This window comes from Atractosteus spatula, chromosome 3, assembly GCF_055471065.1.
Source record: "Atractosteus spatula isolate fAtrSpa1 chromosome 3, fAtrSpa1.hap1, whole genome shotgun sequence".
Taxonomy (NCBI): Eukaryota; Metazoa; Chordata; class Actinopteri; order Semionotiformes; family Lepisosteidae; genus Atractosteus; species Atractosteus spatula.
Window position 1 is genome coordinate 48880521 of NC_142708.1, and position 14612 is coordinate 48895132.

At 36.5% G+C, this 14612-nt stretch overlaps 1 protein-coding gene across 1 annotated transcript in view; it reads left to right on the top strand.

Moving 5' to 3' along the window:
- adamts6 (ADAM metallopeptidase with thrombospondin type 1 motif, 6) overlaps positions 1-14612 on the top strand; it is a 98035-nt gene that overhangs the window by 67077 nt on the left and 16346 nt on the right. Inside the window, exons 16-20 of the mRNA XM_088909881.1 lie at positions 1287-1410; positions 3135-3215; positions 4924-5087; positions 9015-9153; positions 14016-14145. Coding sequence (XP_088766007.1) covers positions 1287-1410; positions 3135-3215; positions 4924-5087; positions 9015-9153; positions 14016-14145 — 638 coding nt within the window. The remainder of the gene's footprint in view (positions 1-1286; positions 1411-3134; positions 3216-4923; positions 5088-9014; positions 9154-14015; positions 14146-14612) is intronic.

The following is a 14612-nucleotide window of genomic DNA, read 5'->3' on the forward strand; positions in this document are numbered from 1 at the left end:
TTCCTCACTATTCTGGATCGTGTCGTCTGCATAGGGCCCTGAAAGAACTGTTACGTGACAGAAAAGCTGTAATGATGTGTAGCATTTGTTAACACTTAATCTGAATTTACCGATACACGTCTGGATCTTATTTAAAAAAGCACCTCAAAACACCTTTCTCTTCCTTCTATGAGAAAAAAAAATACTTTTTTACTACCATAGACACTAGCCTTTTAAATGACATACTTTGTAAAGTTATGCCTACTTTGTGCAGGCTGTGTTTGAACATTACATTTAGATCCACTTTCAGGTACGTCAGGTTCCAGAGAGCTACAGTACTTTACATACAGTACATTGTCTTGCCATACAGTATATCAGCCATAAACACTCCTAGACTCAGATTAATATATGTAAATTTTGGAGAAAGGGAACTCGCCTCAAAGAGACAGGTTGCCTTTTTTATTGTTAGTTAGCATTTATTACTTATTCATTGCCAAGAAAGATATCCAGCATTTAATACATTTCTCAAGATCAATGAGCTGATGTATATGCTGATGTCCTTGAAAGACCCTTTTTTTCTGGCAGACATCACTTTTTATGAACTCTTTTTCTGCAAAAGATGGTCTTCTTGGCACAACTTCTGAGCCGGTGCACCAGTGAGTGCATTTGCGGTGCTCTTGGCTCATTATAACTTTATCTTTAGTGGCTGATGCGATAGTTAAGTATTGGGATCTATTGCTTATGCTTTATCCAACAGTTCCCAGTTATTTTCCCCCAAGGGATTGCATATGATAAAAAGATTGTGCTCACCTTATATTTAAGACTTCTTTTTTTCTGACGTACGTCAATCTATAGAAAGTATTTATATGTTGAGTCTTTTATTTCAAAGCTCATTCTAAAAGCAACATTTCAGCTGCAGTGTTTCTTATGAAATATTGAGAACTTCATATCTTATCAGATACTTCCTGAAGGTAGGAAAAAGGCACAAGTACTTATCCACCTCATTTAAAAAAATAGTATTCTTTTAAGCATCAAAACAGTCTTGCAGAACTCTACATCTGTCCGAAATGAGACCAAAGGCTTGTATTTGGAAAAACTGTGTAAAGTTTTGATCCATTACCAGTGTTTTAAGGATGCAGTGCAATTACATTTTCCCATGTTGAAACGCATGGCCCCTTTGGTGTTTTAACAAGAGCATTTTGCTCTTCTTCTCTCATCTACTGTACTCTTAACTTTGTGCACGGGTGGAAAGCTGTGTGCTTGCAGAAAGCCTCTGATGAGCCCTGTGAAATGTTTGGCCTCTGCAGCACGTCGGCTGTGATAATATCCTGGGTTCGGATGCAAAGGAGGATCGGTGTCGTGCTTGTGGAGGAGATGGCAGCACTTGTGAAGCCACTGAAGGCCTCTTCAATGACTCGCTCCCAAGGGGAGGTAGGCAAACACTTACAATAGACAAGAAGCCAGTATTCTCACTGCAGCCCTTTCTCCTTTTCTTGCTGAGTTGCCAACTAGGACAAGTTTTTAATTGCTTTCCGGAAGATATATCCTCTTATCTAGCCAAAAGCAATTCAAAATTCTTCAATAACTTATTGTCTTTTTGGCTAAAGTGTTCTTACTGTATGCCAATATACCTCTGTTGCCAAGCACTTCAGGGCCTAATTTTTCATGGAGATGTGTGTTTTTGTTCACGACTTTGAACGCTAAAGTGCGCATTATTTGTGTCAAGAGACATGTAGTCAAAACAAACATTGTAAGACAATAAATGAGAATTAATGATGCTGCTCAGAAAAAGAAACTCTTATGTTGACAGCATTATTCATTCAAAAAGTATACCATTCCTTATTAAGGCAGAATTTAAAAAAGTGCTTTGGAATTTAAAATGAGTCTACCTTTTAATGGTTGGTTAAAATTCTTTCTAACATATAAAAAAAAGGTTTTTATTCTGTTTTTAAATGAGCAAGTCTTTACTTGCCAGCATTTTGGTATGCGGTGATGTCCTGCTGCTGTTTGTTTCATTTTTTGTTTGTTTTGTAGTGTGTTATATACTTGTTTTTTTTAAAAAAAGAACACAATCTGTAAATATATATTGACATTAAGCAACAGGAACAGATGAATCATGGTTTTATGGGGGAAGATTTCCATTTAATCTAAGATGCGTTTCAGTTCTCACAAATGAAATGAAATCAAATGCAGTAGGTTGTACAAAGACAGAATACTGATGAAAAAGTTAAGGAACTCCTGTCCAATTTATAGTTTCCTGACCCCCCCGCCCCACAAGCCACTTAAAAATAACCACCTTGTATGTTGCTGTGACCTTCCAGTGACCCACACTTACACAGCTCACCATGACAGGCCCTGTGTTTCTAAATTGATTGTGCGTGGTTTATTGAAAACCTTTGTGCTAAACAGCACCATACCCATCCTTAACCTCTTGTATAAAAGAGAAAAAACATTAACTAGTGAGAAATAAAAATATTTCCCCTAGAGAGGAGGGGGTAGTAGCCTCTTTGTTGTCCATTGGAACCAATGGCTGGCGTAGGAGGTGTGAGGAGTGGCCTCTGGCATTTCATCTGTCCCATACAGGTGAGCTAATATCACATGGTTCCCACAGGCACAAAGACTGATATCACATGGTTCCCACAGGCACAAAGACTGATATCACATGGATCCTATAGGCATCTGGGTTAATGTCACATGATTCCCATGGGCTCGCGCTCAAGTTCAGCCTCATTTCTGCTTGGATGTCAAAGTTCTACTGGGTACAGCAAACAAAAGTTGCACAAAAAAGAACAGTCCTTCTGCCTTCTTTCCCTTAAGAGTTGCATTCACCCACTGTTAACCAAAGCAATCCTTTTGAATATCCCTCAGTTGCCACAAAATCTTGTACATGGTGTAACTACCTACAGAGGGCAGCTACTTAGGCTTTTGCTTATTGTCATGTGCCCCTGTGACCAGAATGGCCTACAGGTATGCAAATCTCATGGTGTCTCTGTATACTCGAATAGTTTCATTTTTTAGTCATAAGAGCTTTTCATATAGTCATAAGAGCATAAATTTTAAACCTTGTATGTCCTTTTATGCCTTACTTTGTAAAGCTAAACTAAGTCTCTTTCCAGGCTCCGATGCACACTGACTTGTTCTTATATGCCTTTTAGGATATATGGAGGTTGTTCAGATCCCTAGAGGCTCTGTGCACATTGAGATTAAAGAAGTGGCGGTGTCGAAGAACTACATTGGTGAGTGATTTAAAATGAGACGATAATCCTAGGCAAACATGGTTTTTGCATCTTTGCCACAAGAATAAAGGCTGTCATAAGTCTGTAAATAATCTATGAATATCGCGTTTTAAAATACTGTATACTGTATATACAGTAGAAGCCTTTTAGTAGTACCTGTTTTTCCACACTTGTTTTTTTTACTTAAACCTATTTTTTTGAAAATTGGAACAACTCAATGTGAAATGCTATAGTAGGTGCACAGCAAAGCTGTTTCATTTTTGGCTCATTTATCTCTGCAAATTATTATTATTATTTAGGCAAAACTGATAATCAGTTTCTGAGGAACAAGACAACCAAATTACATGATAAAAAGGTATTTGTGTATTTTTCAGTTTTTCACAGAGATATATGTAGTTTTAGTATCTTAAATCCAGTAAATTTCTACAGATTTCCTTAATATATGTTCCCATGTAGTCTTGACAATAAAACATTATAAGCACCTGTCTATATGATGTCTTTTCATTTCTAATTTCATGTTCCTGTAGTAAATTTGTACTACTGTGATGGAATAGGTCTTCCACAATAATGGATTTTAATACCAATTATTAAATAAAAACTGACCCTGTATGCGTGTTTTCAGGTCAAGTGAAGCTCTTCTATACCTACTTTACATACAGTAATTAACATGCCTTTGTTAATTCACAGTTTCACAATATTTTAAAAGGCAAGTTTTGGGGTTCTACAGTCTTGATTAAAAGGACATTTCTTTCTGAGGCTTGTATGATTGTGTCTAATTAACAGAGAGGGTCAAAGGTGCTATATGAGGTTCTTTTTTTCTACCAAACCAGAGAGGCTGTGTGATCTTGGCAGCAACAGGTCATAGACTGTCCTGACGCCAACACAGCTTAGTTGTCAGCTTAATGTGGGCACCAGTAATGTCTAGATGGAATTCCTGCTTGTAGATCACAATAAAAGCAGCAGAACAAAGCACTTTTACAGGGGCGCAACTCTCTTGTTGCATAATGTTCTAATGCTGAACTCAAACATGGCCTCGAAGAGACATTGACTCAATATCCTAATGTAACAAACAAGAAATGCTGGATAATTATATTGGGGTTTTTTTTTAAAAAGCTGGTGGTCATATTTTAATTTTATGTAACAGATGTTCTTAAAATGGTCTTACAATAACATTGAAACATTTTTAAATGACACAGAACTACTTAATGTTTTCCTACTTTTAATATGCAAGCTTGGGGGAAAAACAGAGAAATCCAAGTGGGAAAAAAAATGGATTAGTCATGATTACTGCTCTGTGATAATGTATAAGATGATATCCAACACTTAATGGTAACCTTTGCAGAGAAATGAGAATAGAACTTTGGAGCATTTGTACTCTGGCCAAGATGCAATAATAAGTAAAGTGTATATTTCAAAAATCTGTTGTGGTTGGTTACCAAAACTTGTTTTGACTACACGGATCGTAAGTCTTGTTCAATTGAACAATTGCGCAACATTTTCACCTGAGGACATTTCTGAGGCGTTGCTTATAAACAATAGCTTCTCTAGTGAGAATGAAGGCTGCAGATGATATCAGGAAGCTTAGGGTGACATCATGATATAATGACCTCACCATCCTACTTCCTGCCTGTCTCCTTGCACTAGCATAAACCAGTCCATTTCATGTCATTTGAGAGACATTTCATGGGATTCAATCTGTCACTTCCAGCTTTAAAATCTGAAGGAGATGACTACTATATCAATGGAGCCTGGACCATTGACTGGCCTAGGAAGTTTGACATAGCTGGCACAGCCTTCCATTACAAGAGGCCTGCTGATGAGCCTGAATCCCTGGAAGCCCTGGGTGCAACTACAGAGAACCTTGTTGTCATGGTAATGTAACACTTTCTGTTTCTTTCTTTTAATGATGTGTCTTTTCGTCGGTTTTTCACCTTAATGCCACTGAAATGCTGTTTTATGGTGTAAGGACACCGCCTTATCACCGATTCCTGTGTAAAAACTTAATTAAACTGCTGTCACAGCTTTGAGATGTGTTTTGGCAAAGCTTTTGCATTTTTGCTGAATGAGCTATCCCCTACATTCCGGTAGCTACAATATAAGGGATTGTATTAATAGATAACAATTCTTGAAGAAGAAAAGATTGATTGTTCCCCAAAGGGAGTAACAGCTCTCACACACAAGAGTGTTTCCTACAGTAAAAACGAGAACAGTTACATCATAGTAAGTCGCTAATTGATCCAAGGATCTCATCCAGCTGTTTCTAGAAAGATTCCAGGTTACATCGTCCCACAACCCTTTTGGTAAAGAACTACCTGTTCTCAGCCTTAAGTTTACTTCCCTGTAGTTTCCACTTGTGTTCTCTGGTTCTTGTTTCCCTGTTCATTTGAAAAACAGGCTTGACTATCAGTGCCTTTGAGGATTTTGAATACTTGTATCAAGTCCCCTCATAAACAGGTAAAATTACAGTATGTTTAAAAAAGTATAGTTCTTTCATTCTGTCAGTGATGAACATACCCTTAAGCCATGGAATGTTTCTGGATACTAGTAACAAGTATTAACACATTAGTAACATGGTTATAAGCAAGCTGATAAAACCTAGATACACGACAGACAACATGTAAAGGAACAATAAGCATCTACTGTATGTGACATCCTGTGTCACTCAAGTTGGCTATTAATGGTTACACAGATTAAAAAGAACCTGGACACCTAAATGTTGAGGCACACAGTAGAATATTATGAATGATTTCAGATCACCTACAGAACACAATGAGTTTGTTGTATGGTCAAAAACCACGCAACTGTGATCTAGTTGGTACTGCCGGTTGAGATTTTACAAGAGTGTAACAAGCTATTTTAAGAGGAGTGACAAATAGGATTCTCCTGTTTAACATGGACTCAGACTGTCAGCTAACCTTTGCAAATAGAAAGCTGAGAATTTCTGAGGGCTTCTAAAAAAAGCTGTTTTTGAAGAACAGCTAGTGGTACCAAGAGTTTTTCTAAAAAGGTAATGAGCCATAGTGAGCATATAAAATATTTTTGTAATGTGTGTTGTGCAGGGCTTTTGAAATCTAAATTTAAGGAATTTTGTACAGCACTTCCCAAAACAATACTAGTCTGAATTTTGGGGGAAAACGGTTACAGTCAGACATTTATTTTGGTTTACGCAAGAGCCCTGTTTTGCCATGCATTAATTAACAATGTATTATCATGCATTAACTGTAAGAGTCTTTCAGTTATGGAGCTACAAGTCTTACAGTTATGTTGCACTTAACATGAGAAGCACCATCTGACCAGCTGTGGGTAAGAAAATAATCACAGCAACTTGTGAAGTGCAAATCAAAAGCAACTTTTGTTGTTTGTGAAATCTGACGAGGTTTAATTTAATCAGAATAGACGCCCCAAAGCCAGAGGCAGTTGAAATTCAGCAAAAGATGCTTGAGTGGTCATGTTGGTAAAAAGCAGGAATGTGTCATGTGTTAATGTTTTGCGCAGTAGACTGATACTTAATATGTTTGGACTTCATGGGTTGCATGTTTTTTGAAAATGCAGTAGTTAATGGTACATTATGACAACAAAGCAAGAGTAATAGCAGTAATACAACCCTCTTGATTTATCCAGGAATTCCAGTTTTACGTATCTTTATTTCAATAAGTGCACATAGATAATTCTATTTTGAAAGGGTTTCTTAATACATGAGTCAGGATGACAGAATTTCACTTTTTGTCGCAAACGTAATGGCTAACCTTTTCCAGTGTACCTGGCTAGTGTGAAGGTCCTACTGTAAATTGACTGGATATTTGTGTGCACACATGTTAAACCATTTTAGACGTCAACCCCCCCCTCCACCCCCCAATTTCAGGTCATGATAAGTAGTGGGACAAAATAGCTTGAAGTAATTTAAACTAGTGTAAAGTTAGTATTTGGCTGTATACCCCTTACTTGAAATGGCTGCTTCAAATCTGCAGCTCATCAACATCACCAAATTATTAACATGTTCTTTTGAGATGCTTTGCCAAGCCTTGACTGCAGTCACTTTCAGTTGTTGCTTGTCTGTAGGATTTTCTGACTTCAGTTTCCTTTTCAACAAGTAAAATGCAGCTCAATAGGATTGAAATCAGGAGATTGACTTGGCCAGTTCAGAAGTTTCCACTTCTTCTTCCTGAAGAACTCCTTGGTATGTGCAGTGTGTTTTGGGTCATTGTCATGCTGCAGGGTAAATTGTTGCCCAGTGATTTTGGAGGCATTTTTTGGATACGGGTAGACAGGATGTTTCTGTACATTTCTACATATGTTTGCAAAATAATGAAAAAATTAAAATATATACTATTAATTAATCATCAATCCTTTGATCTGAAATAAAATAAAATCATTAGGACGCATCAAAATGTCAAATATCACCTCGCTTATGCTTTTGCAAACCTGTGCTTTTCACTGTACAATGGTTCACCTTACATATCACTGTACTGTACATCACAAAAAAAAGAGACTTAATATCTCAATTGAACAGGAGCATGATCCAACAGCGAATGTTACTGCTCAGAGGAGACTACCATACCACTGCTACCACTACTGGCCATGACTCTGTTATGCTGTGGCACCTGTAGAAAAAAAAATTAAAGTGCCTTTTTGGTGCATGTTGTTCAGCAGTCTGCATTTTACCTATGCATTCTCAATTCTTTAAAAGAACCAATCTTCTGGAGCACCCCTCAATAAGGTACTAGTTTCAGACTAAATTCCATGAAGTCATGATCTGAAATACAGATACTAATTAGGCACTTTGAGACAGAGAGGTAGCCCTTACTACATCAGCAGACCCTCTTGAATCTCACATCATATTGTTAATGCCGGGACAGTGTGGAGGTTAACATTGTGCTGTTCAGATCTTTCACCACTTGAACTTTTTCTGGGGTCACTTGAAACCATGCAAGATAATGAGCTTAAGCCATGAATTTCTACTGAAAGCCCTTTGATGCTGCAGTAATGTAGAAGGATAGGCAGTGCCAGCATCAGTGAAAAGTTAATTGCTTTGCTCAGTTTTATTACCGACATTTTGTTATTTTGTGTTCTTTGCAGTTTCTTCTTTCACAGGTGACCAAATGATGTTTTACAGTATTTGTACATATGCACAAACCTGTTGAAAGTAAAAGGCTCTTTATGGGTCCCTCAACCATGTGACACCAATGTTTATTGTGAAATCCTCAAAGGCAGGACACATGAGCCTCTGCAGATTCTTTGGGGTTCTGTTTCTGTGCAGATTTATTTTGAAAGCTGTCTTTTATGACCCACGAAAGCCAAACTCCTGCGTGCAAACCTAATAAGGCCAGTTGTTTGCATTTAAATCGATGAATGAAAATGTACCCAGGTAGTGGTTTTGCAACTACAGTAGATTTTTCTAATTTTCGACTCTTTTAGTCCGATCAAAAATGCTTTAGGACCCGAGAGAAATTCAAAATTTAGTTAAATTCATTAACTCAGTGTTCTACTCAAGCAATTTCCTTCTGACCAAAGATAGTTGTGGATCTCTGAAGTGTACTTCAGTTGAACATGGAAAATACCTCATAAGGGAAGCAGAACAGGGCAAACAAGCCAATTGACCACCAGCTATTTGCTTGCCGGTGCAGAGGTTAGAGGTCTTTTCACTAGTGCATCTCTTCATTGGATAAAGTAGTACAAACCGTTGACAACTACTGACCACCATCTGAAAATAAGGGCAATGTAATGGCAGGTGCGCATCTTGGAGTTTAGCTTTGGATTTATTTCACTCTCCTGGGATTTCAATCCTTTTTTTTCTTCCAGGTTCTCCTTCAGGAGCAGAATCTCGGCATCAGGTACAAGTTCAACGTTCCCATCATGCGCACAGGCAGTGGGGACAATGAAGTAGGATTCTCATGGCACCATGTTCCATGGTCAGAGTGTTCAGCAACATGTGCAGGAGGTAAGGGCCTGTTAAAGTGTGATACAGTTTGCCAGTAATAGGGAATCTCTACCACAGCACCTGGCAATTTAGTGCTTTCTAGAAAAGAAGCAGAAATGCTTCACACAGATTTTTCGTCTTTTAAATTTTTAAAACGTTTTAGAATACCTTTTAAATGAAGGACCTGCCTGTACCTTCACATTCACATCTTTCCAGACATCATAATCTCCACCTGTCAGTTATTAACTATCTTCAAAAATACCTTGATCCTAAAACAAATGTAATATTTATAGCAATTCCCCAAGCTTTGACATCAGCTATGATTTATTAGTTTTAATTAGATTTTGGATTAATTTGGTGGCCTTTTCACAAACAATATACAGCTGTGTTTTCTGAAGGCACAATAGTGTTCAGGCCACTTTTAGATTTTATTATGTTCCAGGAAAGGATTTTATTAAAATGTAAAATAATAATCTGGAGTGTTAATTTAACAGATGTTTTATGGCCCTATGAACCCAAATCTGTTTATTTTAAAGCTTAAAGGGTCTTTTAAAAGTATACAAACATAACTTGTATTTGGTATATTTTCAGTCTGACATGATTATTCTGTAATTTGTATGAACGAGCTCCTAAACATTTCTTTCGGTTAACCAGTACAACTGTTTTACAGATGGAAGATATCCTGCAGCCTGGCTGCTATATAATTAAATATTTTAGCTCTAGAGCCACAGTTTCATGTGGCCTATCACAAAAACGACTAAACCATTTTGTTTGCCTACAAAGTAAGGTTTCTTATAAAAGAACAAAGAATGTTCCTTGCAGCTTTTATAGATGGCCATTTAAAAGCATTTGAAGTATTTGAAAGCTGTTTTTTAATAAAAACAGAACTGGCAAACCCTGGGGAGTTTGGTCACTAAACCACTAAAAGTACAACCTTCTTTAAAAAGTTGCATGGACCTAACTGGCAGATATTTTACAGACATTTAATTTAGAGTTATAAATCTGCATGAACCTTTGCTAAACCAAAAATAAGCCTAAGTTAAATTTAATGTTTAGCATCTTTCACAATGCTACCATTTGTCTGTCTTTTTACTGTGTCTTTCATGAAAATATCTTGTCTGAGGTAAAAATGATATTTCCTTACTAGTTATTCAAGGTAACAACTTTTAAGGATAATTAATGTAACTTCTCATTTTTTACTGTGAGCTATATCTGTTAAATATCTGTTAAAATGTGTAAACATAAAAGTATTAGATTTCAACAGTATTTAATATTTTAATATCAAATATTAATATTTTTGGTTAAGAAATAACATTTGAGCTTCACTTGAATCAGGCTAAAAGAAACAAAGATATACTTTCAGTGAAAAGTTAAGAGCAGAAATCCAGGTAAAGTGAAATAAGTTGAAAATGATGGAAGACACTATTAAAGACTTGAGGTCTCACAAAGACTTTCTGCAGATCCAGCTGAGTAACTGTGCTCTTGGTATTTGAATGGGAAATTGTATTTTTCTGTATAGTTTTCATGTTTTGTTGCATAGTCTTTATGAAGGGGTTATGGATCTTTTTTTCAGCCTTATTAATGTAAAGCCATTCTGAAATGATTAAGCTCAGGTCTTCCAGAAGGAGCTGGTCATGTTATTTCCTCCTTTTCTTGTCCACTATTATTAGTCTTGATAATGTAAAGCTTTTCTGTACTCTAACAGATATTTTCTTGAGTCTAACTGACTGCACTTGTAATATGTAATATGTAAATGAGAAAAGTAAGGCTATTATTTCTGGTTGTCATGAAATCTGTGGCAATTGATCACCACAGTGACAAAACAGCAGATTCAGCTATATTTTACATCATTTTTATTATATCTAAAATAAATAGCCATCCACCCATATTACACTAAAATAAAAAAAACTACATATAATGTTTTAACACATTTATTTAAATCAAGCAATATTTGGTGCTTTTTCTGTTATCACCATGCCTTCAGATTCATAACTCTTTCCCTGCAGGTTATTTGAAAAACCTGCATAATAGTGGATACACACAAACCAAAAAAGTAGAACCATATTTTGTACAGTTAATTGGTTTGTACTGTTAGGAAATTTTAAAGTCATGTGAATTGTCCAGAGCAGAGACAAAGCTGAAAGAAAAATGAGATGTCATGTCTCATAAATCTCATTAGGATTCCAAGAGCTTTCTTACAGTACTTCTCCAGCAAAATCTTCAAAACAGATTGATCCACTGTTATGATCTGGAGGTCAAGATTGTTTTAGTAGTATTGTCAAGTAGGTATCAATTATTTGGTTCAGAGATAAAAGTTGCAATACGTTTATCCTTGAGTTGTCAACTTTAATTAAGCAAAAGAGCCTACTGTAGGTTGGTCAAATAATAAAATCTACAAGAAACCTGCTGATTGCCTTTTTTCAGGCTAATTAGAAATAAGCCATTACATCTCCAGAATGAGTTATTACCATTTTACAATACAACCTCTTACTGAAATGGAAGTACTAGCTTACAGCCTTGGAACACTGGTGGTGGTTGATTGAAGTAACATACATGTCTGTGTGAAGTGTGCATGGATTGTTTCCTTCTGCCTTCCAAAGACATGCTTGCTCTGATAACTCATGTCTCTAAATTGTCCATGTATGCTGTGGTTCTGCCTTGCACCCTGTGCTCCTGGGATAAGATCCAGGTTGCTGTGACCCTTGCCAGCAATAAGCAGCTTTGTGATAATGGATGGGTGGAAGTCTGCTGGTCATAACTGTATTGAATGACTTTTTGGAGAACCTGCTGCTCATTTAATACCCTGTCCTCTGACCCAGTTAGTCAACCTCTCTTTTCAATCTCTTTCAAAACAAGGGGATGATAAATAAGACCCTAACTGTTAAAGGCTTAGCTGTTTTGCCTTGGCTTTCTAAGATAATGGAAAAATGAATAAGTAGTTAATTAACAAGTTGCTTTTTAGAAGGCTGTTAGATTTTATCCAATTGTCTGTTTTTCATTTTGTGCATGGATGTGTTATAGCAACCATAAATGTTTTCAGTGCTGTTATAATAATTCACACTTGTGCAGCTGTCTAGCTTTTGACTTATTTATCTTGAGGTTAAGACAGTGCTTCTGAAAAAAGTCTTCATATAAGTTCCCTCATAACAATTTGTAAAACTGATGTAACATCTTTGTTCCTAAGGGAGTTCCACAGGGTTCCACACTGGGTCCTACTCTTTTCTCTATTTATATTAATACTATTGCTGAACCAAAAGCTAACCTTCATATCTGTCTGTCTGCTGACACTGTCACCTTATACTTAGCTGGATCCACTTTATTATCCTGACCAATTTGCCAAAAAAACTTTTCGACTATCTCTTTTTCTAAACTGTAGTAAAACTTAATATTGTTCAATAAAAGACAAAATTGTAGATTGCTCATTTAGGAACACAAAATTAAACATTTTAATTTTAAAGAAGATCAAGTTGGCGTACTATATGTCACAGTTTATAAATATTGAGGCATCTGGTGGATAGTGGTTTATTTAAAAACTCAGTAATACATTGCAAACTATAGTCAAGTTTAGACTTGTTTGCTGCAAACAACTGTATGTTCCGCTAGGTATATACTGGTCGAGATGTCTGTACTTCCATTCTTAGACTATAGTGATGTTGTTACTGGGCACCTTAATTTTCTCAAACTACTCTGTCATAAGATGTAACTCTAGCACCCCCTATCAGAATTTATACATTGATATCATATTAGGTGAATGTTTGAATGGTTTAAGTTAATCTTTAATTAGGGGAAAAAATCTAATTTTTTCAACTCTCAGTACTGTCTTGCAGTCTAAGATATGGTACTTTTCTCAAATTGAACACTCCAAAACTATCCATTCTGGGGGCAATGCATTTCAATCTGCTGCCAGTCTGTTTTTCATTTTGTGCATGGATGTGTCACAGCAACCATAAAAGTTCTCAGCGAAAACAGAAAAAATTCACCTTTGAACTTGAGGTTTTCAGTTTTATAATTCCTTTCCAACACCTACCACTGTCATGTCCTGTTACCTAATGTACACTTCATTAATTGCTCTCTTGTTTCTGTTGCTGCTTTGTTTTCTGTGTAAAACGTTGAGTGTGATAACCTATTCTCCAGCTGACTTACCTGAATTTATCTTAAATAAGGGATTATTATCATTAATGCATGATCCAAATGATTTAATTAAGTTCAGTGCTTTTCTGTGAGGCAAAAGTGAACTTTAATGTTCACCATCTTTAATCTAGCAGTATATCTGTACCTGTAAACTTAGCAGAATTTAGATTGGATTATATTTTTTACCACAAGTACACGCAATATCAGCACGTATTTTTCACACATACATCATTACATACACTCAAAACTGGTTTTGGGTTGCAAAATGTTATCCTTGGGCCACAGAACTCTTTTTGTTTTATTAATGAGTGTGGTGGTTATAAAGCCAAAATGTCTGTTCTTTGGTACTGATGAAATAATTCCATATCATGTTTGCATATCATACTAAGATTTACAAAAAATACTAGGCAATGCAAAACCTGCATGCTTTATGTGTTTTATGTAGTGAGATCAGTGAGACATCAAACTGGATATCTGATGGCACTACAGCAGATATGAAGATAATCGTACTCTTTATGTGTATTGATAAGTGCTACTTTAATCAAATTATGGCATTTTCAGACCAGTTCAGAATCCAGAGTCACCGATACAATATGTTTCAAATTCATTTAGCAATTTTGGTTTGTATTTGGAAGCTTCATCTCATACTTGGCATAGTACATTGATAGGGTGCAGGCAGAGAGTAGTTTTAGCATATGAAAATGGGACTAGAGCATTCTGTTCATTTTAGTGAATTTGTTCTTATTTGAAAGGTTCCCAAAAGCAAGAGGTAGTGTGTAAAAGACTAGATGACAACTCGGTTGTACAGAACAGCTACTGCGACCCGGATAGCAAGCCACCGGAGAACCAGAGAGCCTGCAATACAGAGCCTTGTCCCCCAGAGTAAGTGCGCCGGCCTGTGTGTGTGAGAACCCAAACATGATTTCAACATGGTTGGCAGCTTCAGAGGTTAATTAAAAAAAAACAGTGACCTCCACCTTGACAGCCAGGACATGTTTGTGCTCATTTCAGAAAGTCATTAGTTTTTGAGGTCAAGGTTATTAGGGAGGTCGACTGGTGAGATCGGCTGACTAATGACAACATGAGACGGACCTCTCTTCTCTCCTTTACAAGCAGGGATAGGTAAGTATATTACCTAGTGTAAAACGCTTTTAATGGGAAATGTCCTGATAAGAAAGCTTACGCGGCCTTATAATTGTTTTAGCTATTTTGAAACTGCTATTGTTTCTGAATATATGTGAAGTGTATTTAAAATTAATAAAGGCATTGAATTGGCTTCACAGCAGAAAATGTTTGTTAATAAAATTGCATTGTGGTATTTGGAATCATTCCTTGCCTACAACAAAGAA